The following is a 27,441-nucleotide window of genomic DNA, read 5'->3' as shown; positions in this document are numbered from 1 at the left end:
TTTATTTTATTTTCACTTCCTTTTATGTATATTCTGTAGATGTATTTTTCATTGTTATCATGGGCAATACACAAAATATGTGAAAGTTATAACTATCTAGTTTAAACTGATAACAACTAATTTCAGTCATATACAAAAAATCTATTCCTTTATACTCCATCTTCCTCCCCACTTTATGTTATTGATGTCACAAATTACATCTTTATATACTGTGTGCCCATTATCATAGATTTACTTATTTTTCTGCTTTTCTTGCTTTAAATCCTGTAGAAGAATTAAAAGTGGAGTTACAAACCAAAATTACAATAATATACCTTTTTATATTTGTCCACATATTTCCTTTTACTTAGTACTATATAGTTTCATATGGCTTTGAGTTACTGTCTAACATCCTTTTGTTTCAACTTGAAAGACTCACTTTAGCACTTTTTGTAGGCAGTTCTACTGGTAATGAACTCCCTCAACTTTATTTACCTGGGAATGTCTTAATTTCACCCACAATTTTAAAAGACAGTTTTGCTGGGAATAGTGCTCTCAGTTGACAGTTTATTAAAAATTCACTTCTGATCTTATCAAGTCTCCCTTCTACCTGATGAACTTTTTTCTTACCACTTAAAAATTTTTCTCTTTGTCTTTGATTTTCAATGGTTTGATTATAATGTGTCATGGTGTGGTGCTCTTTTGATATAGTGAACTTGGAGATCACTAAACTTCTTGTATTTGTATATCCATCTCTTTCCTCACATTTGCTAAGTTTTCAGCTGTTATTTCTCCTAATAAAATTCTCTGACCCTTTTTTTTTCTCTTTAATGGGACTCCTATAATGTATATATTAGACTGCTTGATGATGTCTCATAAGTCCTCTAGGATTTATTCAGTTTTTTCATCCTTTTTTCTTTTTGCTCTTTTGATTGTCAACTTCAAATAACCTGTCTTCAAGTTCATTGAGTTTTTATTTTGCATTATCAAGTCTGCTGTTGATCCCCTGTAATAAAATTTTTAATTTAGTTATTGTATTTTTAATACAATTTTTTTTACACTGTCATTTCTAGAAATTTCCAGAATTTCTTTAACATTTCCATCTCATTGTTCATAGTCTCATTTTACTTGTGCATTATGTTCCTGGTTTTGTTTAGTAGTCCATTTGTGTTCTCTTTTAGCTCATTGGGCATCTTTAAAATGGCTTTAAATTATTTATTTAGTTAGTCAGAGACTGTTTCTGCAGGGTTGGTCTCTGAAAATTTATTTTGTTCCTTTGAATGAGGGCCTATTTCCTGTGTCTTTGTATACCTGTGATCTTTTGTTGAAATTTGGGAATTTGAAAAAACAACCACCTCTCCCAGTCTTTATCTGCTCGCTTTATGCAAGAGAAGACTTATGCTAATAGCACAGTGTAGAAGCTTATGGGTTCTCTCAAACCTTTTCTGGGGATGGATTTCCTTGGCATGTGTGTATGCCTTCATTCAAATTCCTAGTATATATGGCTGCTTTTAATTTCTCTGAGAGGCTCTTTCACAAGAGTCTCAACCTTGCTTCTTCTCAGTGCTTTAGACATTGTATTGTGTTCCTTTACCCATGATCTCTTGCTCGCAGGCGCATGCATGTCTGTTTTCTTCCTGCAGCTCTCACATGTTGCAGCACTTGGCACAACTTTCAGTGGCATCCAGACTATTCAAAAATTTTCATCATTGTTCTGAGTCAGGTGAGACAGAAACCAGTCCCTTGGCAGCCTTTACACAAGCCAGAACATTGAAAGTAAGTTCCACTTTTTTCCTTCCATTCAAAAGCAGGAACCAAGAATTGAATGTATTCTTCCCAACTACATCATGCTGCAGGGATAAATGAGCAGACAAGATGAGAAAAAGCACCACAAAATAGGCTACCATTTTGAATATGGTTTTCGTAGTTAGGCATTCACTCATTCACTTGAATGCTACACTTACTAGAGTTCCCAAAAAGCTACTTTGGCCCAGACATTGTTGGTTACTTGGCACACAGTAAAATAACAACTCTCTCAGTTATAGAATTGATGTCCTTCTTCCTGTTGGGTCATTCTAGGAGGTTTGGCAAGGATTTTTCCTGGATAGCTGGTCCACCCGATGACCTTACTGTGGTGACCAAACTCTGGTTTGTTCTCGGACGCTCAGGATACATGGGCTCACAGATGCTGCCTTTGAAGGCCTCGATGCTATAATAATAACAAAGAATACAAATGTAAATCAATTACTTTTGCCAGCAAAGGCTGATCAATACCAAAGTCATAAATTTTAAAATTCACTAAATGAACTATCCTCAAAAAGTTTAGGAGACATGTGTAAAGGGCCCTTTCAACAGTGAAGATTAATAACATTTAATTTCACCATTTTGAATATGGTTTTCATAGTTAGGCATTCACTCATTCACTTGGATGCTACACTTTCTAGAGTTCCTGAAAAGCTACTTTGGCCCATACATTGTTGGTTATTTGGCAGACAGTAAAATAACAACCAGATATAAAAGGCAATGGAGGGAACTAAAGTTGTATTAATTCCACAGACTGGATTTTAGAAACAATGACAAAGATGCTCTTTTAAACAAGGCTCTCTCTTGCAACAAACACACTGAATATATTCCTGGGGGATGAGATCAGGGCAAGCTGAAGAATGACCAAGAGCCTAAGGATGTACCTGCAGCTACTGAGTATAGGCACCAACAATGATGTGACCCAAAGTAAATTTTACTCAGTTAAGGGTGGAAGAAGGGGAACAGTCAGCTGAACCTGTGTGGAGCATTGTGAGTTGGGGGAGCAACGAGTCCTCTCAGGACATGGTATTATGACCCTGTCGTCTTTTTCAAATTCACAATTATGTGATGCTAGCATCCAGTATCTAGGTCTTAGAGAATGCTGATTTCTTCTAGCGATATACATCATACAAATATTAAATCCTCCCAAGTTCTAATTTGTATCCTGCTCCCCAGGCTGAACTGAGGGCAGACCTTCTCTCTAGTTTCTCAGCCTTCACTCATGTTATAAACAAAGTGACAGATATAATATGGCTATTATATAAAGCTAGTATATAGAGCTAGTCATTGCTCCACATTTTTGTGTAATACAAACTTTCTATTCTTTCTATATTTTTCCATGCCCAGCAATATCTGGTGTTTTTAGCTTTATGTCACAGTAGCTATTGCCTTTTGCTGCTGATCAAGAATTCTATAAGCCTGTAAATATTGACTCTAAAAGGATTTCTTTTCCTTGCAGATTTATCTCAGAGAAAAAATTGCTCTAAACATAGAGCTGACATTAGACTGCTTAAAGCCCATGTTTCCAAGAACACCAAGAGGATCAGGATAGTGTCAGCTGCCTCTCCCTCTGTTGCTGGATGTGGAAATGGAACTCTTCCTGTCTAGGAATATGCACTAAGGGTCCAAAGCTTAGAACACTAACAACCAAATAACAATTCATTCAAAAGCAGGATGCTAGTCTAACTTTTCCAGCTTTTCCTGAGTTGGATTAGATTTATGGGGCAGGAAAAAACATTCTATTTCAGTGAGTCTGACACATATTAACCTCTATAAATTTAGAAAAATAGTGATTATAATTCTCTCTTACCCATATATCCTTCTGTAATAAGACTTATTTAATATCATACTTAAAATTATACTTCCTATTACAATTATGCACCATGGAAGAAGAATCATAATTTTTTCTGTACATTGTTTCATGTAATGACTTACATCCTCACAATCAAAGGGGAAAAAAAGAAAGAGGATATTCTTATGAGGGAAACACTCTGATTATTCTGACTTGGGTCATGTGCTCATCTGTCCTAAAACAAATCTGCTCTTGGCCAGGCTGCAGCCACTGTGATTATCTCAACTTGAGATTACTCACCCTTTGAACCACTGATGAATGCGGATGTTAGCTTCCCAATTAGATGGTGGGGCAGTACATAGCATACACAAGTCCAGTGAAAAAACTAGAGATGATTAGTCATTCCAATTCAAATTCAGCTTTTCCACTAAAAGTATAAAACTAATTAGTAGACAAAGTACTGTAATGTTATTAATTCATTAATTCTCAGAAAAATGCTCCAAAATTGGTGTTATTCTTCTGATTTCATAAATGAGAAAACCAAGACAGAAGGGATTAGGTAGAATGCTTAAGGTCACAGCATAATAGAAAGCAAAGATATACTTTGAAAATAAGCACATCGGCTTCAAATTTATGCTATTATGAACTATGCTGCATTAATCTTCCTTAGTCAATATCTCCCACTGAATATTCTATGATTCAATTTTATAGATCATGGTAGACTTCTGGTTTCAGGGTTCCTGGCTTAAGTTCTCTTTGTCAGAATTTTTCTAGTTAGTTCATTATGCAAAAGGTAAAAGAGGTAAGCTTTGCTGTTTTGTACTGCCTACCGCACCCCTCAAATCTGTTTTGCCCTACCTTCTGAGTGCATGGATGTGCAATATGCAATATCCTATATATTCCTTTTAATTCCTATATAAGGGGGATATGGGATTTTAAATGTTTCATTAGAATGTTTATTCCAAGCTACTTTTTTTTCAGCAGGATATGTTGCAAGAGAAAGAGAACTGTTTGTACTTCTCTGTTTTGTGTTTCACTATGTAATGTTGGACAAATTGTTCAGTCCTTTTCTTCTACAATTACTCTATCTACTAGGGGGAATAAACATATTTAACCTGAAAGTTTTTGGAAGAATTTTTTAAATCTTTTATGTAAGATACTTGGACCAGGTGTCTGCATACACAAGTATCCAACAAAAATCAGAAGCTGTCCTCAAATCAGGAAGCATTAAAGAATCGTTACAAGATTTCTCAGCCTATGGCTGTGGTAGCCATTGCAGGCATGTATCATACAGGGAAAGCCAAAGTAATGAATCAGCTAACAGGAAGAACCATGACGTGTCCTGGTGATCCAGTCACATCATCCTTAGAGTCACATGAAAAGTCAACACAGCCCCTCCTGATAAAGTTTCTGTTTCCATTCTCTCTCCACTCTCTTTCCTGCTCTGCTATGAGGAGGAATTATGCCTACTACAATCAAATAGCCACTTTACTGGTCCTCTAATCCTCTTTTACTTTTACCTGCTCAGTAGCTCAGCTCCTGCATATATTTCCTCTATTTTTCTTGTACCATCAATTTTATGCTATTATATCATTCTCATTAACATTTATTTGAAGTGAGGTTCCACTAGAAGGCATTCAGTTAGTTCATGTTGTGTATATTTACTCTGCCAACCTCTCTTTTAATGTGTCTATTTAGACTATCAATGTAATTATTGATGTATTAGGGTTTAAGACTGCACTTTTTTTCTTTTTTTCCTTCTACTTCTTTTTTCCTCTTTATTGAGGTTCTAATTGACAAAGTTGTTTATATTAAAGGTGTACAACTTGATGTTTCACATACATACCCATTTGAAATATCATCACAATTAAGCTAATAAACATATCCATCACTTCATAGAGTTACCTTTTATTTTGGGGGTAAGAATACATAAGACCTACCCTTTTTGCAAGTTTCAAGTATATAATAGCATTGTTAACTATAGTCACATTGCTGTACATTATATCTCCAGAACTTTTTCATATTGTGTAACTTAAACTTTGTAACTGCTGAACAATGCATCCCCATCCCCTACTCCCACCATCTGCTGCCAACTTCTATGCTACTCTCTGCTTTTATGGGTTTGATTACTTTAGATGCCACATATAAATGCAATCATGCAATGTCTCTCTTTCTGCATCTGGTTTAGTTCAGTTAGCATCATGTCTTCCAGGTTCATCCATGTTGTCACAAATGGCAGAATTTCCTTCTTTTTAAAAGATAAAGGATATTGAATATACCTTATTTTCTCTATCCATTCTTATATCATGGACATTTATTTAAATTCATTCCATGTCTTGGGTATTGTGAAAATGTTGCAATGAACATAGGCATGAAGATATATATTCAAGATCCTAATTTAATTTCCTTTGGATATATACCCAGAAGTTCCTTTGCTGGATCATATAGTAGTTCTACTTTGAATTTTTGGAAACCTCCTGTTTTCCATAATGGCTATAACCAATTTATATTCTCACCAACAGGGTACAAGGGTTCCATTTTCTCCACATGCTCACCAACACTTTCTGATGGTAGCCATTTCTCATAGGTGTGGGGCAATGCCTCATTATGGTTTTAATTTGCATTTCTCTGATTATTAGAGATGCTGAGTACTTGCAAGGCATCCCATGTTCATGGATTGGAAGGACTTGCAGTACTATGTTGAAAGAAGTGGTGAAGATGAATATTCTGGCCTTATTATGTTGAAGTACGTTCATTCTATATCTATTTTGTTAGTGTTTTAGTCACAAATAGATATTGAACTTTGTCAAATGCTTTTTCTATGTTTATTAAGATAATTATGCAGGCTTTTCTTTTATTTTGTTACTGTAAAATATATCAACTGATTTCCCTATATTGAGCCATCCTTGCATTCTAGAGATAAATCCCATTTGGTCATGATTTTTGATCCTTTTAAAGCATGGTGAATTTAGTTTCCTAATATTTCATTGAGAAATGTTACATCGATGGTCATCAGGTATATTGGCTAGTAATTTTCTTTTCTTATAGTGCTTTTGTCTGGTTTTGGTATCAGGGGTCAGACGGACTGGAGGCCCCAAGAGACCCCAGGTATGGGGAAGGGTGACCAAACATATCATCTGTAGGATCTGGTCATCAAAGTGGGTTATGGCTTCATTATGCATGACCTGTCATCCAAGAACACTCTAAGCATTCTTGTGGCCAGAAGCTGGCAGCTCTTAGCATGTGAGATTAGAGAAAAAAGCCAGGTTACAACTCCAAGCTTAGAGGGCTCTGTGGGGCCATGCCCACAGCATCTCAGGGAGCCCACCATCACACTCCTCACCTCATTTTTTCTGCAGAGCAGGACACTGTCCTAGTCAGTACTGTATCCACCACCACCTAGAACTGCACCTGGTCCATTATTACGCCCATTTCCTCCTCTCTTTCCATTTCTGTTATGACATAAATGCCACACCTCTTGTTACACTCCCACAAGACTTTAAGGGACTTTTTCCCAGTCCATTTTCTTTCTGTCTCCCATATTAGATAATTTCCCCTCTAAGCAGAAGACTGTGACCAGTGTAAACAGTGACAAGATAGTGTCATAGTCATGCCTGTGCTGGAAGACAGGGGGTGATGGTAGTGAAGGTGGTGGTGGAGGTGGTGATGGTAGTAGTGGTTGTAGAGGAGATGGTGGTGATGATGGTAATTATGGTGGTGATGGTGGTGGTGGTGGTGAGCTATTTGGTGGTGATGGTGGTAGATGAGGTGATATGGAGGTGGTTGTGGTGTTGATGGAGGTGGCCATGATGGTGGTAGCGGTGGTAGTGGTAGTAGTAGATGCTGCTGCTGCTGGAGGTGGTGATGTTAGCTGTGGTAGTTATGGCATCTTATATTTACTGATCATTTACTAGGGAACCACAGACTCTATACAATGTGCTCCATTTAAATGATATCAATGTAGTCCTCACAACACCCCTTTGAAGTATTACAGCAAACACATTTAATCAATGAGAAAACTGAGGCACTTTACCCACAGTAAAACTTGTTTCAAAATTGGAGTCAATCCTCTCAAAATCTGCTGCTTATCAACTAGTTTTATGCAATATTCTAAATCCTTTATTGTCATTTAAAGAATATTCACAGCATCTTCACTCGAAGTAGTTTCTATCTCAAGAAACCACTTTCTTTGCTCATCCATAAGAAGCAACTCCTCATTCATTAAAGTTTCATCATGCAATTGCAGCAACTCAATATAATAATGAAAAAGTTAGAAATACTGCAAAAATTACCAAACTGTGACACAGACACAAAGTGAACAAATTGGATAATTTCTATGGCTCTACCATCAAGTTCACAGATTCATTCCACTGTATTCCCCATTCTGCTACTGAACACATCTGTGAGTTTTAAATTTAGATTGTACTTTTAGTTACAAAATTTCCACTTAGTTCTCCTTCTATCTCCTATTTCTTTGACGATACTTCACTTCTTTGTTGAGCCTCTCAATTTTTAATTGCTTTCATTCTTCATTTGATTTTCATTGCATTTTTCATTTGTTTCAACCACTTTCATAATTGCTTGAGGAAGCATTTTTGATTTCTTTAAAATCCTTTTCAGGTAATCCACACATCTTTGTCATGTTGGTGTTAGCATTTATTCATTGTCTTTTTTCATTGAAGTTGACATTTTTTTTTTCGTATTTGGTATGACCAGTGACTTTCTTATAGAAACCTGGGCATTTTAGGTATTATGAGACTCTAGGTTTTATACAAAACTTCTGGGAGTGACAGACACCACCAAGATGGGAACATAGGAGGCTCTTGACTTCCTTTCTTTCCATGGACATACCAAATTTATAGCTACACACAGATCAACTCCCTTTGAGAGAAATTCAGAAACCAATTGAGGGACTTCTATACATTCAGTGTTCAGTAAACCCACTAAGAGAACTTTTCATCAATGATATTGTGCTTTTTATTTATAGCATTTCCATTTGACTCTATTAATAGGATCTATTTCTCTGCTGAAATTTTACATCTGTTCCTATGTGCTATTCACCTTTCCACTAGGTCTTTTAACATAATACTCATAGTTATTTTAAACGCCCTGATAAATCTCTCTTTTCCAATATTTAGCCTGTCTTTGGTTTTGGTTCTGTTGTTCATTTTGCCTTTTGACAATAGGTAGTACTTAACCTATTTTTCAGTGTGTCTCCTAACTTTTTTATTGCATTCCAGGCATAATTTAAAAATTAGTTGAGACTAAAATATTTATGCTTCGCAATGGGCATACTTCTTTTTTGAAAAGGATGTTTTTGGAGGGCACACATTGACTGTAGTTGTAGTTCAGTTCTGTATGGTTTTGATGCTGTTCCAGCTATTTCCAGTGCATTAGAAGCTTCAAATTCTTCCCATGAAGTTCTGCCACCACATTGTTCTTAGTGGAAGGACTAGAATGCCTTAGCTTTTAGCAGATCCTGCATAACTGTGTCACATGGGCACTTTCTCTCCCTGTGCTCTTGCCCATATCCTGATGATAGAATGCTGTTAACTGTTACTCAGTATAAGGCTCTGGTGAAGGCATGGGTAACTATTTTCCAGGTGCTCTTGTGCAACACAAAAACTTGGAATGCCAAGCCTGCCTGCCACATCAGGGGGACTGTCATGAACCTCCTTCCCTATACCTAAACTTTTCTGTGAGCAACTGATGGAAGCCAGGTTTCTTATTGGTTTGTTTTACAGGTTTTGTTTGTTTCACAGTTTTGTTTCTCCAAATTCTGATAAATCCAGAAATGAGGGTTTAGAAGTAGTGGTGGTACAAAAGAGGGAAGCCATGGAATGAGGGTGGAGGGTTGCCAAGGGTAGGCAGCAGTAGTGTCTTCTTCATCCCTATGCCTAGTGTCATCTCCTGAAAAAGGACAGACTGTCACATTCCAGAATGGCTGGGCGAGTCGTCTACTGTGACTGTTCAATGTAACAATAGATGTCTATCTCATCAGGCAGCCCACCAATATTGACCTCAAAGTGATCCTACACATGAGAATCTTGGTATCATTCTCATCTGACATCTTCTGAGAATATGTGTATTTCCACTGTGTCAGAAGCTTGCAGAAATTCCAAATTTTCAGGGTACCTCTAATTCAGTCTTTCTAAAAACCATTGTTTACCTGACTTCTTCTTACCTCCATGCTATGTCAAAGATTTACAAGTTTATGTGTTCTGTCTCCTCAGAGAAGACTGATCACCCTTTGGAACTCTATCTGCTTGCCTTGTGTCGTCAGTTCTTATATGGGTTAAAATATGATTTTTTAAAGGTTATCTGGTCCTTTCTTGTTAAGAGAAAATGAATAACTCACACATTCTGCTCACTTTATTAGTCACTACAGCTTTATCAATTTATTAATCTTTACCAAGACCAGCATTTTGGATACTTTGATTCTATTTTATATTTGGTTTATATTTAAGTTTTTCTTTACCTTTTATTTTTCTTCCTTCTACTTTCTAACTTCTCGATAATGGTATTCAGCTTAACTCTTCCTTGATACATGGGTTTAACATTGATTAATTTCATGATAAGTGATTTAGCTGTATCCTACAAATTTGATATAAGGTGTCAATCTGACAAATTTGATATAAGGTATTTTTCAGGCTAAAATAATTTATAGTTTTCTTTTTGAAGTCTTAGACCCACAGATTTAGAAAAAATTTAAATTTAGATACATATCTGGATTTCTATTCAACCTGTCATTATTATTTACTAACATTGCATCGTGATAAATGAGCACACTCTGCTTGGTTGAAATTCTTTTAAGTCTGAATATATGCTTTCTACCATATTTTAGCACAGTTTATCTATATAGTAAATAATTGCTTCAATTTTGTTTATGTTGCTCAAATCTTCAGTATTGTTTAAGGTGTGGGTTTGATCTATCAAATAGAGAAATATGATAGATGTTGCTTTAAAACTGTGAGGTTATCTCTTTTTTTGCATAACCTATTTTAGGATTACATTTAGAGTTTATGAAAATTAACAATATTAAATCCTCCTGGGAAACCGGGACTTTCATCATTTTCTACATCTCTCTTCAACTCTAGAGATACTTTTTTTCTTAATATACTTTTTTCATATGGTCCTGTATATTATGTAACACACACACAGATACACATACATATTAAAATATTTTTAGTAGTTTTCCTCTCTGCTCTCATTTAGTCCATTGATGTTCAAAGTAATTATTGATATATTTGGATCAGTATCTACCATATCCATTTCTGTTTTTTACTTGTTCTGTTCTTTGTTGCTATTTTTGGTTTTCACTTTTTTACTGCCTTTTGTGGTGTTAGCTGAGCTTTTTATATGATTCCATTTTCTCTCCTCCCTTAGCATTTTTTTCTTTACTTTTTTTAGTGGTTGCTGTAGAGTTTACGTCGACTTTGGAATAACACTATATTGCTTCACAGATAGTATGACTACCTTAAAATAAGAATTAGCCATCTAAAATCCTTCTGAATATAACTAACTTGCTTTTGTAAACAACCAAGCAGTTATTTGTAACATTATTTAACACCCATCACAACTCACTTTATAATATTTGCCCCATTCAAGATATAGATCCACCAAAAATGAGAACTTCGATTTGCTCTTTAAATAACCAATAGCAATGAGACCTACATTCGAATTACCTGTACCAGTAAAATGTGTGCCAAGTTTTGCAGGAAATAAATTTCATTCATCCAATTTTAATAGCAACAAGTAAAGACAATTTTAAAAAGGCATCCAATTCACTATGATAGGATAAATAAGAGTATATATTTTTTTTCCTTTTTTTTTTTTTTTGTAGATAATTATTTTTTTATTGAAGGGTAGTTGACACACGGTATTACATCACATTAGTTTCAGGTGTACAACATAGTGATTCAACATTTATATACATGACAATTCTAGGTACCAGCTATCATCATACCAAGCTGTTACAATATCTTGACTATATTCATTACATCCCGGTTACTTATTATTTTACCATTGGAAGTGTATACTTTTTTTTTTTTTGTGAGGGCATCTCTCATATTTATTGATCAAATGGTTGTTAACAACAATAAAATTCTGTATAGGGAAGTCAATGCTCAATGCACAATCATTAATCCACCCCAAGCCTAAATTTCGTCAGTCTCCAATCTCCTGAGGCATAACAAACAAGTTCTTACATGGAGAACAAATTCTTACATAGTGAATAAGTTCTTACATGGTGAACAGTACAAGGGCAGCCATCACAGAAACCTTCGGTTTTGCTCATGCATTATGAACTATAAACAGTCAGTTCAAATATGAATACTCATTTGATTTTTATACTTGATTTATATGTGGATACCATATTTCTCTCTTTATTATTATTTTTAATAAAATGCTGAACTGGTAGGTAGATACAAGATAAAGGTAGAAAACGTAGTTTAGTGTTGTAAGAGAGCAAATGTAGATGACCAAATGTGTGCCTGTAGACTATGTGTTAATCCAAGCTAGACAAGGGCAATAAAACATCCACGGATGCAGAAGATTTCTCTCAGAACAGGGGGGTGAGGTTCTAAGCCTCACCTCTGTTGATCCCCAGTTTCTCACCTGATGACCCCACTGCGACTGTGCCTGTCTTAGGTTGTTCCTCCCTTGAGGAATCTTACCCGTCTCTGGCTAACCAGTCATCTTCCGGGGCCATACAGGGAGATGTAAAGTTGGTAAGTGAGAGAGAAGCCTTACTGTTTGAAATGGTTAGCTTTTTATTTCTTTGCATATTTATGCCCTGTAGCTTCTATGCCCAGCATTTGTCTTGAGGTATCTTTACCACTTGGAAGAATTATGATACTCGGTAAATTTGATATGAGGCACAAATTCTATTTAAGGGTTGTAATTAGGAAGGAAGAAGAAAAGCTATAGAAGTAGCAGGCGGAAGAAAACATGGGAAGATTGATTATTTCTTTGACATATCTTCTTGTAGAGTAACTTCAGCATGTATAGGTTTTAAGCTACTACTTAAATTGCGCACACACATTAACATAATAGGAGTATATTTACATAATCAAAGCATACCTGTAATTACCAGCCATCTCCAGTGAAACCAAGAAAACCAGTTAGGCACCTTAGGCATTTGTGAAAACTTATCTATGATATGGTGGACATTGTCCAACTGAACTTGAACAGTCTGAGAGAAATCAGACAAATTAAAACAACCCATTCCTGGGGAATGTTCACATCCCTTATGTTCTTTTAACAGTAAATAGTCTGTAGTTGTAAGATTTTGGAGCGCTAAAATTTGCACTTCTCCTAATTCTTGATTGAGTTCCAACAGTATAGATCCAGTCAAATTTGTTGTTTTACTGTATGCACAGGCCAGCTTAGATATCTCCTTCATCATTCCCATGGCAAGTCCAGGAACTGGTGGGATGAGTGCATCTACAGCTGTAGCACTGCGTGGATCTTTGTTGGGGTTTTTTGATGATCATCTTCTGGCATGAGTCTTCCAGAGTGCTGATGTTGGGAGTTCTTTTTCATATCGTATCTTAGTTCATTTTTGGGGTAGCCCAATTAGGCTTTGATCCTCTGTATAAACACAAACAGACCCTTTGCCTACACTTTTATATGCCCTTTATACAATAAGAGTATATTTTAACATAATATTAGGAAGGACAGTATATGAGTTCATATTGAAAGATAAAATTTCCCACTTGCCGGGTGATTGAACTGCTCCAGCTCCCGAGTTCACTGCTACTCGCCTAAGGTTGCAAACCAGGCTGAAGGTGTGTACAGGTGCCCACTTGCTTGTTTAGCAGTTTCTAACTGAAGACTGGACCACTCAGCCTGCCCGTGAAAACTGGTCTGTAGCTCTCACTGTACCAGCCAGTGACTGGGTAAGCACTGGGTGGTCTTAAGCTTGTCTTCCACAGGCTCTTAAACAAAATTGAAATAATGTTGATAGAAAGTGAAGTTTCTTTAAAACAAAACAAAACAGCAATGAAAAATAAACTTTCCATAAAAATTGGATTGGTAGCATTATATTGCATATGAAATGAAAATGGGAGATTAAACATTTTCAGTATGAAGTTTTATTTTCTGACATTTTATTCTATTTAGTAGTTTGGGTTGTCATATTAGTGCTATAAATGTTTTGATAATGCTATAAAATTTAGTGTATAAAAAGTGAATCTATAACACATGTTGGTACTTAGTTTTACCACTGTTACTGTCAAAGAGCCAATTTCACACAAATGCAATGCTGAACATGGAATTCAAACAATGATTTCTTTTCAATACACCCAGAACATTCTGAAAAGATTTGTAGCACTTGTCAGCTTTTTAAAATGTGATGTTAGTGATGACTTCTTTACTCATTTAAAACAAAAATTCACTGTTTGTGTTTCTATTTTTATATTCATATTTTTATATTCAAATTCATATTGTTCTATTTTATTTAAAGCGAACCCCAACGCTGCATGCTCCTAGAAGACGCAGAACCAAAAACAAAACAGGAATTAGAAAACGTGTTTAATATTAAAGGAAGCATATATATATATATATATATATATATATATATATATATATGTATATATATGTATGTATACACACACACACCATGTATATATTTTGCTATTTTTGTTATTATGAAATAATACTTTTGCTACTGGCAACAGTACTAGCTTTGAAAAGAGGGTAGAAAAGAAACGATCTAATAAATAATCACAAAAATAAACAAAACCGAAACCTCTCCCCCGCCCAGCACCCCAGAGGGCTGGCGGTCGGGACGTCCGGGGGTCGGAGGCCGAGGACCGCGTCCGCTGTGTGGTCGGGGCCCGCCGGGGTGTCTCGGCCCGGGGCAGCGGTGGGGGGCGCCTGGCCGCACGACCTCGGGCCCCCAGCCTCACTGAAAAGTGTGAATCTAAGAGCTAAAGAAAGCCTGAAAAGAAGGGCGTCTCTTTCCCCTTTCGATTCTCATCCCCACCCCTGACTAACAGCGGCGGCATATCCGGTCGGCCGTAGCCCACGGAGAACGGGCTTCCGGAGCCGCAGACGCGGAGCCGCGCGCGACAGCCGAGCGAGGCCGCCGAGGACTTGTTCCCTGGCTGCAGCGCCCGCGCCACGTAAGTTCGCTCCTACGCTTGCTCTTCCACACATTTCCGTTAACTGACCGACACCAGATTCCCTGCGCACCCACCCCGGCAGGTGCGGAGCGTGCAAGAGGACCGCGCGGAGCCCGACGTGGGAGGCCCGCGGGCGCTTTGCTCCGCGCGGCCCCGCGCCTCCGTGGGGACCCGGGCGGCGGAGAGGCGACCCTGGGCGTCGTGTCCCCGGGACGCGCTGCCCCTCTCTGGGAACGGGGACTTAAGTCATTTCTGGCATTGAGGAACCAAAGCCCGACCCCTCTCAGAGGCCCTGGGTGGGGTCGCTTCCTCCCACCGCCTCTTCCCTGACTGAGAGAGTTCCTGACGGACTGCCCCCTCTCGGGCAAGGGAGAAACAGAAAAGATGGTCTTTACCTTAAAATTTAAATCCTGAAAGGTTGTCTCTTCCTTATTTTTGTACTATGCACATTTAATATCTCATAGATGCAACAAAGATAATTCAGTTGTATTCTCACTCATCGGCAGTTAAAAATCCTGAGGTTTAAATGTGTTTATCGTGCACTCCTTATAAATGTGTGTTCCATGCACAGCCTATTGCAAAATATTCTGGGCTAGTTGTCAAAAATATGGGTTTGGTGGTATTCTTAACCATCACTCCAGATAATTCTTATGGACAGTAACTTTTGGAAACCATTGACCATCTAACTAAATCCAACTGAGCTATCTCATTCTACTTGTTTAATTTGGATTTAAAGGCATCTTGTTTGGATACCTCAGTCCTGCTTTGCAGTTAAAAGAACAAACAACTTTGTAATCTCATCTATTCCTCCCCAAAGCTCTTAAAAATATTAAATCTAAGAACTTTACAATTTCCCCTATGGTACAGCTGCTTTATATATATATACATATAATATATGTATTATATATATATACACTATATAGTATATATACACATATATACTTTTAAAATTATATGTATACAATCATATATATATATATATATATATATGTATGTATAATTGATTTTGCTCATTACAAATCTTTCCCTAGTAGAGTAGAGCTCCATGAGGCAGGGATTTTGTATCCATTTTGTTCACTGGTGTGTACTGAGCACCCAGAACAATGCCCAATACCCAGCACATGGTAGATACACAGTATATTTGTTAAATTAATGGACATTGAGAAACCTAAGAATATATTTGGTCCTTCTCTTAGGTGAGCTCTCCATTTATTTGGTACTGTTGATCACTTCCTCCTTCTCGATACCCACTTGACCTAGCCTTCTGAGGCACATATTCTCCTGAAACTTGTATTATTTTGTATTTTGTGCATCCTTTGTGCAAGATGGTGTAAAGACATCCTTGCTGTTTTGATGCATATACTCTAGCCTTGTATATCTAACTTTCCAGGAAGACCTTTCTACTGAGCTGCACATCAGTTCAGGCTAGCAAATGTTTATTTAGTGTCCAGTATATGCTGAGAATTGTGGAGCCCCTGCCTCCACTGAAATTACTGTCAAGAGATACAAATGAGCATGATAAAGTGTGGGTTGAATTCTTACCAGCAGAAGTTACTTACATTCAGGTATACACAATACTATTTCGGTGGCTATGAATATACTGAAACATGTCCCACAAGAATTGAATATCCACTGCAAACATACTTCTATTTCTGTTTTTCTTTTTGACATTTACTTAGCTATCCAAGCTAAAATCCTAAGAGTCCTTTTAGATGCCTCCCTCTCATTTTAATTTTTCAGTTAATTGCCCATGCTGTTTCTTCTCATTTTTAGCTCTCTCTTGTCACCATATTTACTAACTAGCATCTTTTAACCAATTCTTCTTTCAGTCTATATTAGATCACCCTTCTTTTCACTTGGACACCCTACTGTGCATATGTCTGTCATGGCATTTCTCCACTTATGCTGCACTCAATGAAGTACTGCCTATCTTCTCCAATTACTGTAAGCCCTAGAGGTATAACTGGAATCTGAGCTGAAGTGATGTATGCATAATCACTCATTTAGGAGATGTCCTTAAAGGAGGATGACCTAGCTTCTCGCCTTTCTTCTTCAACTGGGTGAGAGGTACATGTGATGGTGAGCCATCTTGGACCTTGAGGTGGCATTGTTAAAGGATGGGGAAGCAGGAAATACAAGAAATCAGTGCCCCTGATGACTTTGTGAAGTAGAATATTTACCTTTGTATGCTTTTTGTACACTTGCCAGAAAGAGTAATAGACTTCTGGCTTTTTAAGTCACAGTTTTCTAGGGTTTTCTGTTACTCATAGATGAACCAAATCCTAGCTGATAAGGATTCTAAGGCATTTTGAAGGTTGAGATTCTATCTTACTCATTTTAATATTCCTCAACATTGAGCATAAATCTCATCAAATATATACTGAATTTTTAAAAAATGAAGGTAATAAATTAGACTGGATGTCAAAGTTGTGCCTTTTACAAAATGAAGATGAACTCAAGTCTCCTATCAGACACACACCCTGTAAATAGATGAGTCTGTCTGGAAACATATTGGTTGTTTGATCTCCGTGCAGGAATAACAGCATCCATTCAGATTGTACTATGTATCATAATGACTTCGTATGTCACTAGTTAATAATGAATGCTTGCAGTTTCTCTACCAAGAAACATTTTTTAAATGCATATTTGAGGTATTTGACAGGTAAGTTTTTATAGTAGGTAGTACAATAAGACAGATCGTATTCGTCTCCTGCTTCAGCCACTCACCAATCTTTCAGCTTACATGTGTACTGCCATTGCTTCATCTAGTAAGTAAAGATAAAATTCTTTAACTTTCAGTGTTTTTTAAGGAAAAAGGTAATATAAATAAAACATTTTTGCTAGGGATTTTCATGCAGAGGGATTCATTAAGTAGAACATTATTTTTAGGGAACTAGTAATACTATGTGTCACCAGCGATACCACCAGAGATTCTGGGTGTGATGGAGGAAGAGGCCTGTGGTCTGCCAATGCTTGGCTGTCTACTTTCCCCTTGGAACTACACAAAAAGTAGGAGATGGACATACATGTTCCACAAACAGGGAGCTGACATGCACATTCTTTGAATGACCATTTGAGATGACTTTGAGATCTTGTGTTCTGCTGAAGAACTCTTCTGGGTTACAGGTCACCATGGCATCTGGACCCACCATGACAGCACCCATTTGTCTAGTGGAAAACCAGGAAGAGCAGCTGACTGTGAACCAGAAAGCGTTACAGATTCTTGAAAAGATATCTCAGCCTGTCGTGGTGGTGGCCATTGCAGGGCTGTATCGGACAGGAAAGTCCTACCTGATGAACCGTCTGGCGGGACAGAACCATGGTGAGTGTTGCTTGGAGCAGGGACCACTTGCTGGAGAAGAGTGAGAACTGCAGGCTTATCGTACCTTCTCTGAGGTCATCTTAAGGAAGAGCCTGACTCCTCCCACTAAAGAAAACTCATAATTTTACCACCTAATTTATAATCTCAGTCCCCTCTATTCATAAAACCTCACTGTTTTCTCTAACCATTCTCCATGCCCTCTCAAATTTCTGCTGTGCTGATCATCTGGATTCCACCCACATTCTCCTGCTCAGGTGCTCAGCTTCTGTTATTATTTCCTTCCTTTCTCCTGTATCACTTTTCCAAAATTGTAATGTCATTCCAAAAGCTTCAAATGTAGTTTAATATGTCCTGTTTTTAAAACTAAAATAGAAGAAGGAAGGGAAAAACCCTTTTTATCCCATATCTCAATGGAGCTACCATTTTATCTTTCTGATCCATTTCAAAGCAAAATTATCGTAAGTTATATCCCCTTCTTACTCTTTTTTTGCCTCTTCAAATTTGTGAACTATAACACATACAGAAGAGTACCTAAAACACAGTGTCCAATAAAATAAAGTGAATACCTGTGTAATATTACCTTGAGTCAAGAAATTAAAAATTGCCAACACCCAAGAGCCCTTACATTAGTGGCTTTTCATCATTTTCAACACCGTCTAACACTTTGATTAGTGTTTATCTATTTTGATTTCGTGGTACTTACTTCCTTGCTTTTTAAAAATGGTTTTACAGTCTATGCATTTCCAGAGCACTTTATTTTGGCCTGCTTTTAAAGTTTATATAAATGGAATAAAATTATATGTATTCTTTGATATCATACTTCTTTTGCTCAACAAGAAATTTATAAGATTAATCCAGTGTTTAGTGTGTAACTATAATTTCATTATTTCATTGCATTATAATATGCTGTCATATGAAGATACCATAATTTATCCATTTATTATTGAACATTTATATTATTTCCATTTTTACCATTTATAAACAAGGTTGTCAAAGATACTGTTGTAATTCTATCCTGTTGCTCGTGTATACAAACTTCACTTATATAATATATCCCAGAATGGAATTTCCATGTCACAGAGTATGTGTTTCTTCAAGATTTCCAGATAGTATCAAATGGCTTTTTCAACTTTATATTCAGTTTACATGTTTATTAGCAGTACATAGGAATTGCCACATTCTTAGAAATATTTTTAACTTTTACTGTTGTGATGACTTATTATATGTCATGTGCCTCACTCTAAATAAGGTTGAGCACCCTTTCTCATATTACTTGCCTCTTGTATATCCCATTTTTTTAAATGTCTGTTCAAGTCCTTTTTTGTTTTTAATCAGCTGTCTTGTTTAGTTCTTACTGAATTGCAGGAGAATCCGCCTATGGTCCCATTAGTCCTTAGTCATTTCTCTCTATGCAGACCATGCAGCCATTTTTTTGTTTTCTGCTGTAGTACCTCCCCTCTGATTCAGCACCACTAGGGGTTGAACCTCAGTCCACTAAACTCTAAGGATCCCCACGCATCCTTATTATCCTTATTGCTTTATCTTCTTTTCCTGTAGGCTTCCAGCTGGGCTCTACAGTGAGGTGCGAAACCAGGGGCATCTGGATGTGGTGTGTATCCCACCCCATTAAGCCGAACCACACCCTAGTTCTTCTGGATACAGAAGGTCTTGGTGATATGGAGAAGGTAAGCCAGACACACTTGCCTTTTGCTTATATTTATACTTGTCTTTTGATTTGCTACATCAACTCAAATTCTGTTACCTATTCTTTTAAACTATAAATCCAATTATAAATATGAGGCTAAGTTATTTTTCCATGAACTTTCTTCCTTGGTAAGCTCAAATATTTTGGTATATTAGTGCAAGATCTTATTTTTAATACTTACATAAATATACAATTCAGTAAATACTTACTGAACAGCTGAATTCTGGGCTCTGTGCTTAGAATTACAGTACTGCAGTAAACAGGGCAAATGCCTAGAGCCTGCTGGAGGAGACAAGAACCCAGTGTGATCAATACAGGGTGCCATGCATAGATGTAGGCAACAAATCCAGTCACGTGGCTTAGAGAAAGCTTTCTGGAAGAAATAATATCCAAACTGTAACCCGTGATGTTGATAGGAGTTGCCATTAAAGTATATAGGAAGAATGGAATTAAAGTTGAAGCTGTCAAATAGAATTTCAGTAAAATATTTTATTTAAATACTCTTCAGAAAAAGCTTCAGCTGCACCAGGAACATTCACAAAGGTTTTAGCTCAAGTGTCTGGTTTTTGTGATTACCTCTTCTCTGACTTCTATAAAAGAATGACCTGGACATACTGAAAATACCTAATATGGGATAATTTTAGGTATTTTGTCATATAGTATTAAGTGCAACAAATCATTCCTCCTCCTTATTTTATGTTATTTTCAGTCTGTGTTCAAAGTAGCCACAGTAGGCATTTATATGGCTTCCATAACTGTAGAGGGACAAAAGGAGTTAGAGATTCTGTGCTCAGTTTTAAAGTTCTCTACAGTAACTTCAGTATAAAACCCAAATTATACTCTTGATGTTGAAATAGTTTGTTGTTTGGTCCAAGTCCTGCTTTAAAAAAACAAAGTGGGATACTTCTAGGGATAATAAAATAAGGACTTGAGAAAATGTTTTTTCCCCCAGAATTATGAAAAAGTTTTCCAGTCTTCCAGATCAAGTCTGGTAAGCATAGAATCCAGATGCTCTGCTTGTACAAGGGAACAAAATATGCCATATTATATTATAAACTGCTGATGGCAGCAAAACTACTTGCTAACTTTATAATTATAGAGTGATTTGAGAGTGTCTAATTCTATTTTATGGCCTACAGAGACCTTCAGGTCTTACCCTGAATCTTGTTTCCAGCTTCATTTTCCACATTGGCACCCTGACCTAGTTCTTCAGTCAAACAGAAATAACTTATCCTTCTACATGTTCACATTCTGTCAATTCTTTAAAATACACCAGTTTTTACTTTATTGCCATCGTAAGACCAGTTGGACATAGTCACTTCTTGCTCTGAAGTTGTGCAATACTTGTTCCCGTGCAAGAAATTATGATCTTGGTTGCATTTACATGTGACATGTTTATCTCCTTTATAAAGTCATCTAAAGGGCAGGGACTGTCATGGATGCGCAACTAAGTGCAGTGTCTGGCATGTTGCGGGTACCCAGAGAATAATTATTGAAGTTTCTTAATAACATTTTTGTCACAAATACAGATGTCATTAAAAATTTGCTAAAGGAATAATTGCTCACTTATTACTATGCATCTATTATGTTCTAGACACTGTATTAAACATTTTGTACACATTGACTGTTGTTCATTTTTAATAGCTGTGGAACTGAGGCCTTGATAGAGGACTATATTAATAGTGAAAATGAGATTGAATTTATGATATCTTAAAAACTTGCCTTCTTTGCCCTACTATTCGGCAATACATAGTCACAATATAGTGAATGAACAACAGAATGAATGCAGAGTGGCCTTCTAAGTCCCTGTCTGATGTGCTTTCTAGGGTGACCCTAAGAATGACTCGTGGATCTTTGCTCTAACTGTGCTTCTGAGCAGCATCTTGATCTACAACAGCATGGGCACCATCAACCACCTGGCCCTCGAGCAATTGCAGTATCCTTCCAGGAACTGAACCACTGAGTTTTACTGAGTACATGGGAGTGGCAACTGAGGCCATCACCTTTCCTGTGTCTCAGTTGTCATGGTTGGGGAGCAGTGAGACGCAGGACAAAATTCATGCTTATACAGTTTATTTCTATGTGACATCTGAAATTGTGGTGTAAAATATTTCTTCCTTAGCTAAGTTCCCAGCTTTATTACTGAACTCACTGAATTAATCAGGATAAAGTCCTCCTCAAGTTCTGATGGCACTCTGGAAGACTCTGTAGAGTTTGTGAGTTTCTTTCCAGACTTCATTTGGACTGTAAGGGATTTCATGCTGGAGATGAAAATAAATGACTCCCCTATCACTGAAGATGAGTACCTAGAGGATGCCTTGAAGCTGATTCCAGGTATCGGAGCATGGATTGGGTGTGGAAAGTTATTTGGTGGGTGGGATCAACTGTGCCTTGTCATTCAGAATTTGACATGCATGTTTAATTGAGTTTGGATTTAGGCCCTTGCTAGAGGTGATTGGTTTTTGTGGGGTTATTATTACTTTAAAACCTCCAGCAATTGGAGTTTAAGCTCACTAAGGAAACTAGTGCCTAGTATTAGAAGAGATGATTTTAGACTAATTAGTACCATGAAAAAAATTTTCCAGATAGCAATCAATGCTGGAACTTCCTGATGTCTACATACTTTTGTAACCTGTTAAGTGCTCTTCCTGTTCTTCATTGAAAAAAAAAATAGCTTAACAGATTGGAAGTTGCTAAACAAAATTACAGTGAAATCAAATTATCTTGTTTTTAAAATGTAAAACAGTAACAATAGTAATGTAGTAATAGTAAAACAGTAAATATATTTTATTAGTGCCTGTAGAGTTACATCAATCACAGAAAGGATATTTATACCCTAACAGGTCTAAAGATATGTTGACATATCTTTCCAGTAAGATTGTCAATCCTTCATGTTATCTTTCTTATAACATCATACCTTATCTGAAGGCTGGCCTTTGAAGGATTGCTCTTTTTCTACTTCTGTAGGCACGAATCGCCAAATCCACAATTCCAACATGCCTAGAGAGTGTATCAGGCTGTTCTTTCCAAAACGGAAGTGTTTTGTCTTTGACCGGCCAACAAGTGACAAATACATGTTATTCCATATTGATAATGTGCCAGAAGAGCATCTGGATAGTAATTTCCGAATGCAATCAAAAAATTTTTGTTCCTATATCTTTGCCCATGGAAGGCCCAAGACTCTCAGAGAGGGAATCATTGTCACCGGGAACCGTGAGTCACCTTTGTCCCAAAGCTTATCTCTATGTCAGTGTGTGTAGTAGAGCTCTGATTATATTCTGGGTTTATCAATAATTTTGTTTACATCATATGTGAATGTAGAGAAGCAAATGTTCATGCCACAAAAAGACAAACATGTTTATTAGTTAAAGTCTGCCTAGGTGAGAGTTTGCTGAAACCTAATATATCTTAAGTACTGAATCCACTAATTATAAAGAGAAAATGGAGTTAAAGTTAAATGTGTATTGAGAAATCCTATGAGATAAAGGATTTAGAAGATACTTTGTGAGTTGATTCCAGTCCAGAAATAAAAAGTAGATTATGGGTCTGCAAGCTCATTGAGAATAAATTTAATATTAGGTTCAGTGACAGTGGTCATACGGTATCTTGTGCAGAGACGGGTCCATGCTTGGTTTAATGTTCTGTCACTGTCTTAAAATTCTCGATTTTTTTTTACAAGAGGACCCACATTTTCATTTGTAATTGTGCCCCACAAATATGTAGTTGGATTCATTTATTACATTTACTTTGCTTGTCTGATCTACTCCTGTTTTCTTCTTGACTTTGAAAGTATTTTTCCAGGAAACTCCTACTCATATTGGTGGGACTCAGTAATTTGAATTTTAATTTATGAGCTACAGAATCATAAAGAATGAAGAAGAAAACATTAGAATAATGTAGTCTGATTTAAAAAAAAACTAAGTTTTTCCCAAATTGGTTTTTAGTAATTTTCAGAACGTTGGTCCCTAAATCCTATAAAACAATGAGTTGTAACTTGATATTTATCAACAAATACCTGGCTCATTCAGGACTGGGGACTCTGGTGGTGACCTACGTGAATGCCATCAGGAGGGGAATGGTTCCTTGTTTGGAGAATGCAGTGATAACTTTGGCCCAGAGTGAGAACTCAGCGGCTGTGCAGAAGGCAGCCAGCCACTACAGTGAGCAGATGGCCCAGCGAGTGAGCCTCCCCACAGATACGCTCCAGGAGCTGCTGGACGTGCACGCGGCCTGTGAGCAGGAAGCTGTTGCAATCTTCATGGAACATTCTTTCAAAGATGACAAACGGGAGTTCCAGCAGAAACTCATGGTAACTGTCTTGGCAGTTGTCACTCCTGATCCCTGCCTTTCTGGAATGATGCTTAGAGCCTCTCTTTTTGATCCTCTTCTTGCCATGATAGAAGGAGTGTGGATTGTTGTGAGTGACAGGGCTCTACAGGGCTACTGTTCATGCTTTTACTATAATATGGGTATTTTATTATATTGCTGTATTAAAAATTACCATGAATTTAACAGTTTAAAACAACGAATATGAATAAGCTCACCAATCTGTAGGTCAGAAGTCCAGCCCAGAGTGGCCATGTGCTCTGCTTATGATATTGCAAAGCTAAAAACAAGGTATTAGCCTAGTTGAGTTCTCATCTCCAGACCTCTGAGGAGCCTCCACTTCATTAGGGTTGTTGACAGTGCCCAGTCCCTTGGATTATATTTACAAGTTCAAGAAAAAAAATTATGTTCTTTTTATCTTCACACACTTGAATCCTCAGTAGAAGAATTCATGAAGAGTTCCAAACACTGTTCAGAGTACATTTCAGTCATTATTGGGTAGTTGATTTTCTTTGTATACATTTCCACATCAACTCAAGTTCTCTGAGGAAACTACATCTAGCCACAATTCAGCTTTCTTTGGCTCGTGCTGTCAGTTGGGTCAGTGGTACTCATATTACAGCAGAAGGAAGCTTGGAGTTCATTTTACAGATGGTAAGCCTGAGTCTACGACAATTAAGGGACTGTGTATAAGTCACACCGAGAACTGGTTGGGACTGGAACTAAAGCAAGTCTCCCGACGCCTGGTTCCTTCCATGTTCCAGTCCACTCGAGCAATCAGACTGTCCCTTCCAATATGATCACAGTGGGACCTTTCCCTCTAACAAAACTTCTTTCTGTTGGATTTCTCCTCATTTCCCTGGTAGGAAGCCATAGAGAAAAAGAAGGAAGAATTCTTGCTTCAGAATGAAGAGGCATCTGTGAAATACTGCCAGGCTATACTTGATAAGCTTTCAAAGGCTCTAATGGAAAATATTTCAGCAGGAATTTATTCTGTTCCTGGAGGGCATGAGCTGTACAAGGAAGCAAAGAACAAGGTCGAATGGAACTATAATCTCGTGCTCAGGAAAGGAGTTAAGGTGAGAAGCAAGGAAGGAGGGGTGGTAGCCAGAACCACAGTCAGAGGATGTTTGTTGTACCTTCTGAAAATCTACAATCATAGCAGTATTTTTGGGGAAAGCAGAGCATAGCAATACCTCCACACTTTTAATTGTCATATTGACAATTAGTTTTATATTCTTGAAGAGAGCATAATATTCCTTCCCCAAAGAAAGGTATAGAATTGGGAATTCCAGATGAAAGAATATCTTTTCTTATCAAACAAGGTAATTGTTGCTGAGCTAAGTATAGAGGATACAAAGATTAAAGACACAACCTTTGTTCTCAAGATGATGATGTTACCTGAAATACAAATAAGTAGACAACTGTATGATTATACTATTCATGAATAGATGTTAAAAATCGTGATGCTGATTATGATGATGATAACAATAATAATGGCTGACATACTCAGTATTATCCCTTACTACACCACACATATAATATGACACCTGTAGTTAGGTACATTTGTTAGATTGTCAATACTCAGAATATTATGATTTATATGCTACTGATAAGCAGTTGAGAAAGATGATGCACAAAGAAGTAAATAAGTTGCTCAGAGTCATGCTGCCAGCAAATGGAGAGGCGGGATGGCAGCTCAGAATGTGTGGCATTCTTTGAAATTGGAAAGGCAGCTTAGGAAAACACCCTGGAAGAGCAAATACAGGGTACAAGACGAAGTATCTGTAATTGTTATCCTAGTTCAGAAAGGGTAGGCGAACATTCCGGCAGAAAGAAAGATTAAGAAATTTTGAAAAAACAGAGTTACCTGTTTATAGATGCATGTAAGTCTGGTTGGCTATAACCTGGGTGGGTAGGGGAAGTCTTCACTGGAGAGAAGGATGGAGTGCTAGGAAGGAGGCTGTAATGGGGGGTTTTCATGCTCACAAAAGAACTCAGAATTTAAGGTGGAGCCACAGAAGGAAAGTTAGCATGGGAGATAAAGAAGGTGAAAACTTTATAAGGCCAGGTTTGTGACTTATAGAACACTAATTTCTCTGAAAAGATACAAGAGCTTTGTTACATGACATGTCTTTGCTCCTGCTTTCCTCAGGCAAATGACATCCTTCAGCACTTCCAACAGTCTCAGATGGCAATAGAAGAATCCATCCTGCAGGGAGACAGAGCCCTCACCAGTGGGCAGAAGGCCCTGGCAGGTACAGCAGCAGAGCTGAGCTCCCAGTGGAGTGGGTAGTTCCCTGCAGTGCTTTGTGACGGGTGAGAGCGAACACATCCCATTACCAAAAGCTTCCTCTCCTTCTGTGCAACAGCCCTGCTAAATATAAATAAAACAATCAGAGCTGACTTTTTATATCAGGCAGGCAGACAGAGCCTTCTCTGTGCCATTCTGAAATGTGCTTTTGGTGACCCACTGAATTAAGAGGTTTTTCCAGCCACATTTTCAAAGTCAGTTTTATATCTGAGCTAAGGAAGATAGTCTCAGTCTCAGAGGTGTTTCTTCCCTCCTCAAATATTTGTGGAACAGCTGAGCAGTTGAAGAAGGAGGCAGCTGAGAAGGAACAGCAGATGCTAAGGCAGAAACAGCAGGAGCAGCTTCAAAAATTGGAGGTTCAAGAGAAAAGCTTCAAGGAACATATGGTGCAGCTGAGAGAGAAGATGAAGAGAGAAAGAGAAGACCTTCTGAGGGAGCAGGAAAGGATTCTGGAGCACAAGCTGAAGGTAAGTCTGCACAGAGCCTGGGTAGTGCCTGAAAGGGAGTTCAGCACAGATGGTTCCTCAGGAAGGGAAGGACCCAAACTAGTCAAAATCATGAGTCCAGGGGAAAACCTGAAAGACCTGTGATTCATGAAAACCTCAAATCCATATGGATCCTGCTGAGGTCCTTAAATCCACAAGACTCTTGCACCATCTGTAGTTATTAGACTTTGTAGTGTACAGTAACGTCACCAGGGTGCTGGGCTGCTGTTTGTGTTGATTGCAGGATGGCCTCCTTGGGCCCCAGTTAAATAGAGCCTTAGTCCTCTAGTCCTTAGGATTCTTGGTTCAACCATCAAACAGACCTGAAAGACTCCATCTTATCTTACAGTATCAGATTAGACCTGATATGAAATACAGAATTCCAAAAGCTCTAAAATTTACTTGTTTCTAGATCTGCATGGGTCATCCTACAAAGTACAGAGGAAAATCATTTCTCTAACTCAAGCTGACACTGGGTAACCAATGTTCTATGGCGGGTCAGCATTTCCCATGGTTTGTTAGATGTGTGTGTGCATGCTACCTCAGTAGAACTGAGCAGTAATTAGAATTCATCCTACATTCCTTCCCA

At 37.6% G+C, this 27,441-nt stretch overlaps 1 protein-coding gene across 3 annotated transcripts in view; it reads left to right on the top strand.

Annotated features, from left to right (window-relative positions):
• The first annotated feature begins 14,414 nt into the window (after positions 1-14,414).
• The window catches only part of LOC118928791 (guanylate-binding protein 3-like), a 37,355-nt gene continuing 24,328 nt past the window's right edge, over positions 14,415-27,441 (top strand). Inside the window, exons 1-10 of one of the 3 annotated variants that reach the window (XM_036918354.2) lie at positions 14,415-14,700; positions 17,827-18,022; positions 19,580-19,707; positions 21,554-21,663; positions 21,862-22,061; positions 22,695-22,940; positions 23,756-24,036; positions 24,920-25,132; positions 26,209-26,311; positions 26,641-26,834. In XM_036918354.2, the coding sequence (XP_036774249.2) occupies positions 17,833-18,022; positions 19,580-19,707; positions 21,554-21,663; positions 21,862-22,061; positions 22,695-22,940; positions 23,756-24,036; positions 24,920-25,132; positions 26,209-26,311; positions 26,641-26,834 (1,665 nt within the window). In that variant the 5' untranslated portion in view covers positions 14,415-14,700; positions 17,827-17,832. The remainder of the gene's footprint in view (positions 14,701-17,826; positions 18,023-19,579; positions 19,708-21,553; positions 21,664-21,861; positions 22,062-22,694; positions 22,941-23,755; positions 24,037-24,919; positions 25,133-26,208; positions 26,312-26,640; positions 26,835-27,441) is intronic. The other 2 variants (XM_036918351.2, XM_036918352.2) reach the window with 2 other exon arrangements.

Source organism: Manis pentadactyla, chromosome 4, assembly GCF_030020395.1.
Source record: "Manis pentadactyla isolate mManPen7 chromosome 4, mManPen7.hap1, whole genome shotgun sequence".
Classification (NCBI taxonomy): Eukaryota; Metazoa; Chordata; class Mammalia; order Pholidota; family Manidae; genus Manis; species Manis pentadactyla.
Note: the sequence above shows the minus strand (reverse complement) of the source record. Positions and strands in the feature narration are given on the sequence as shown.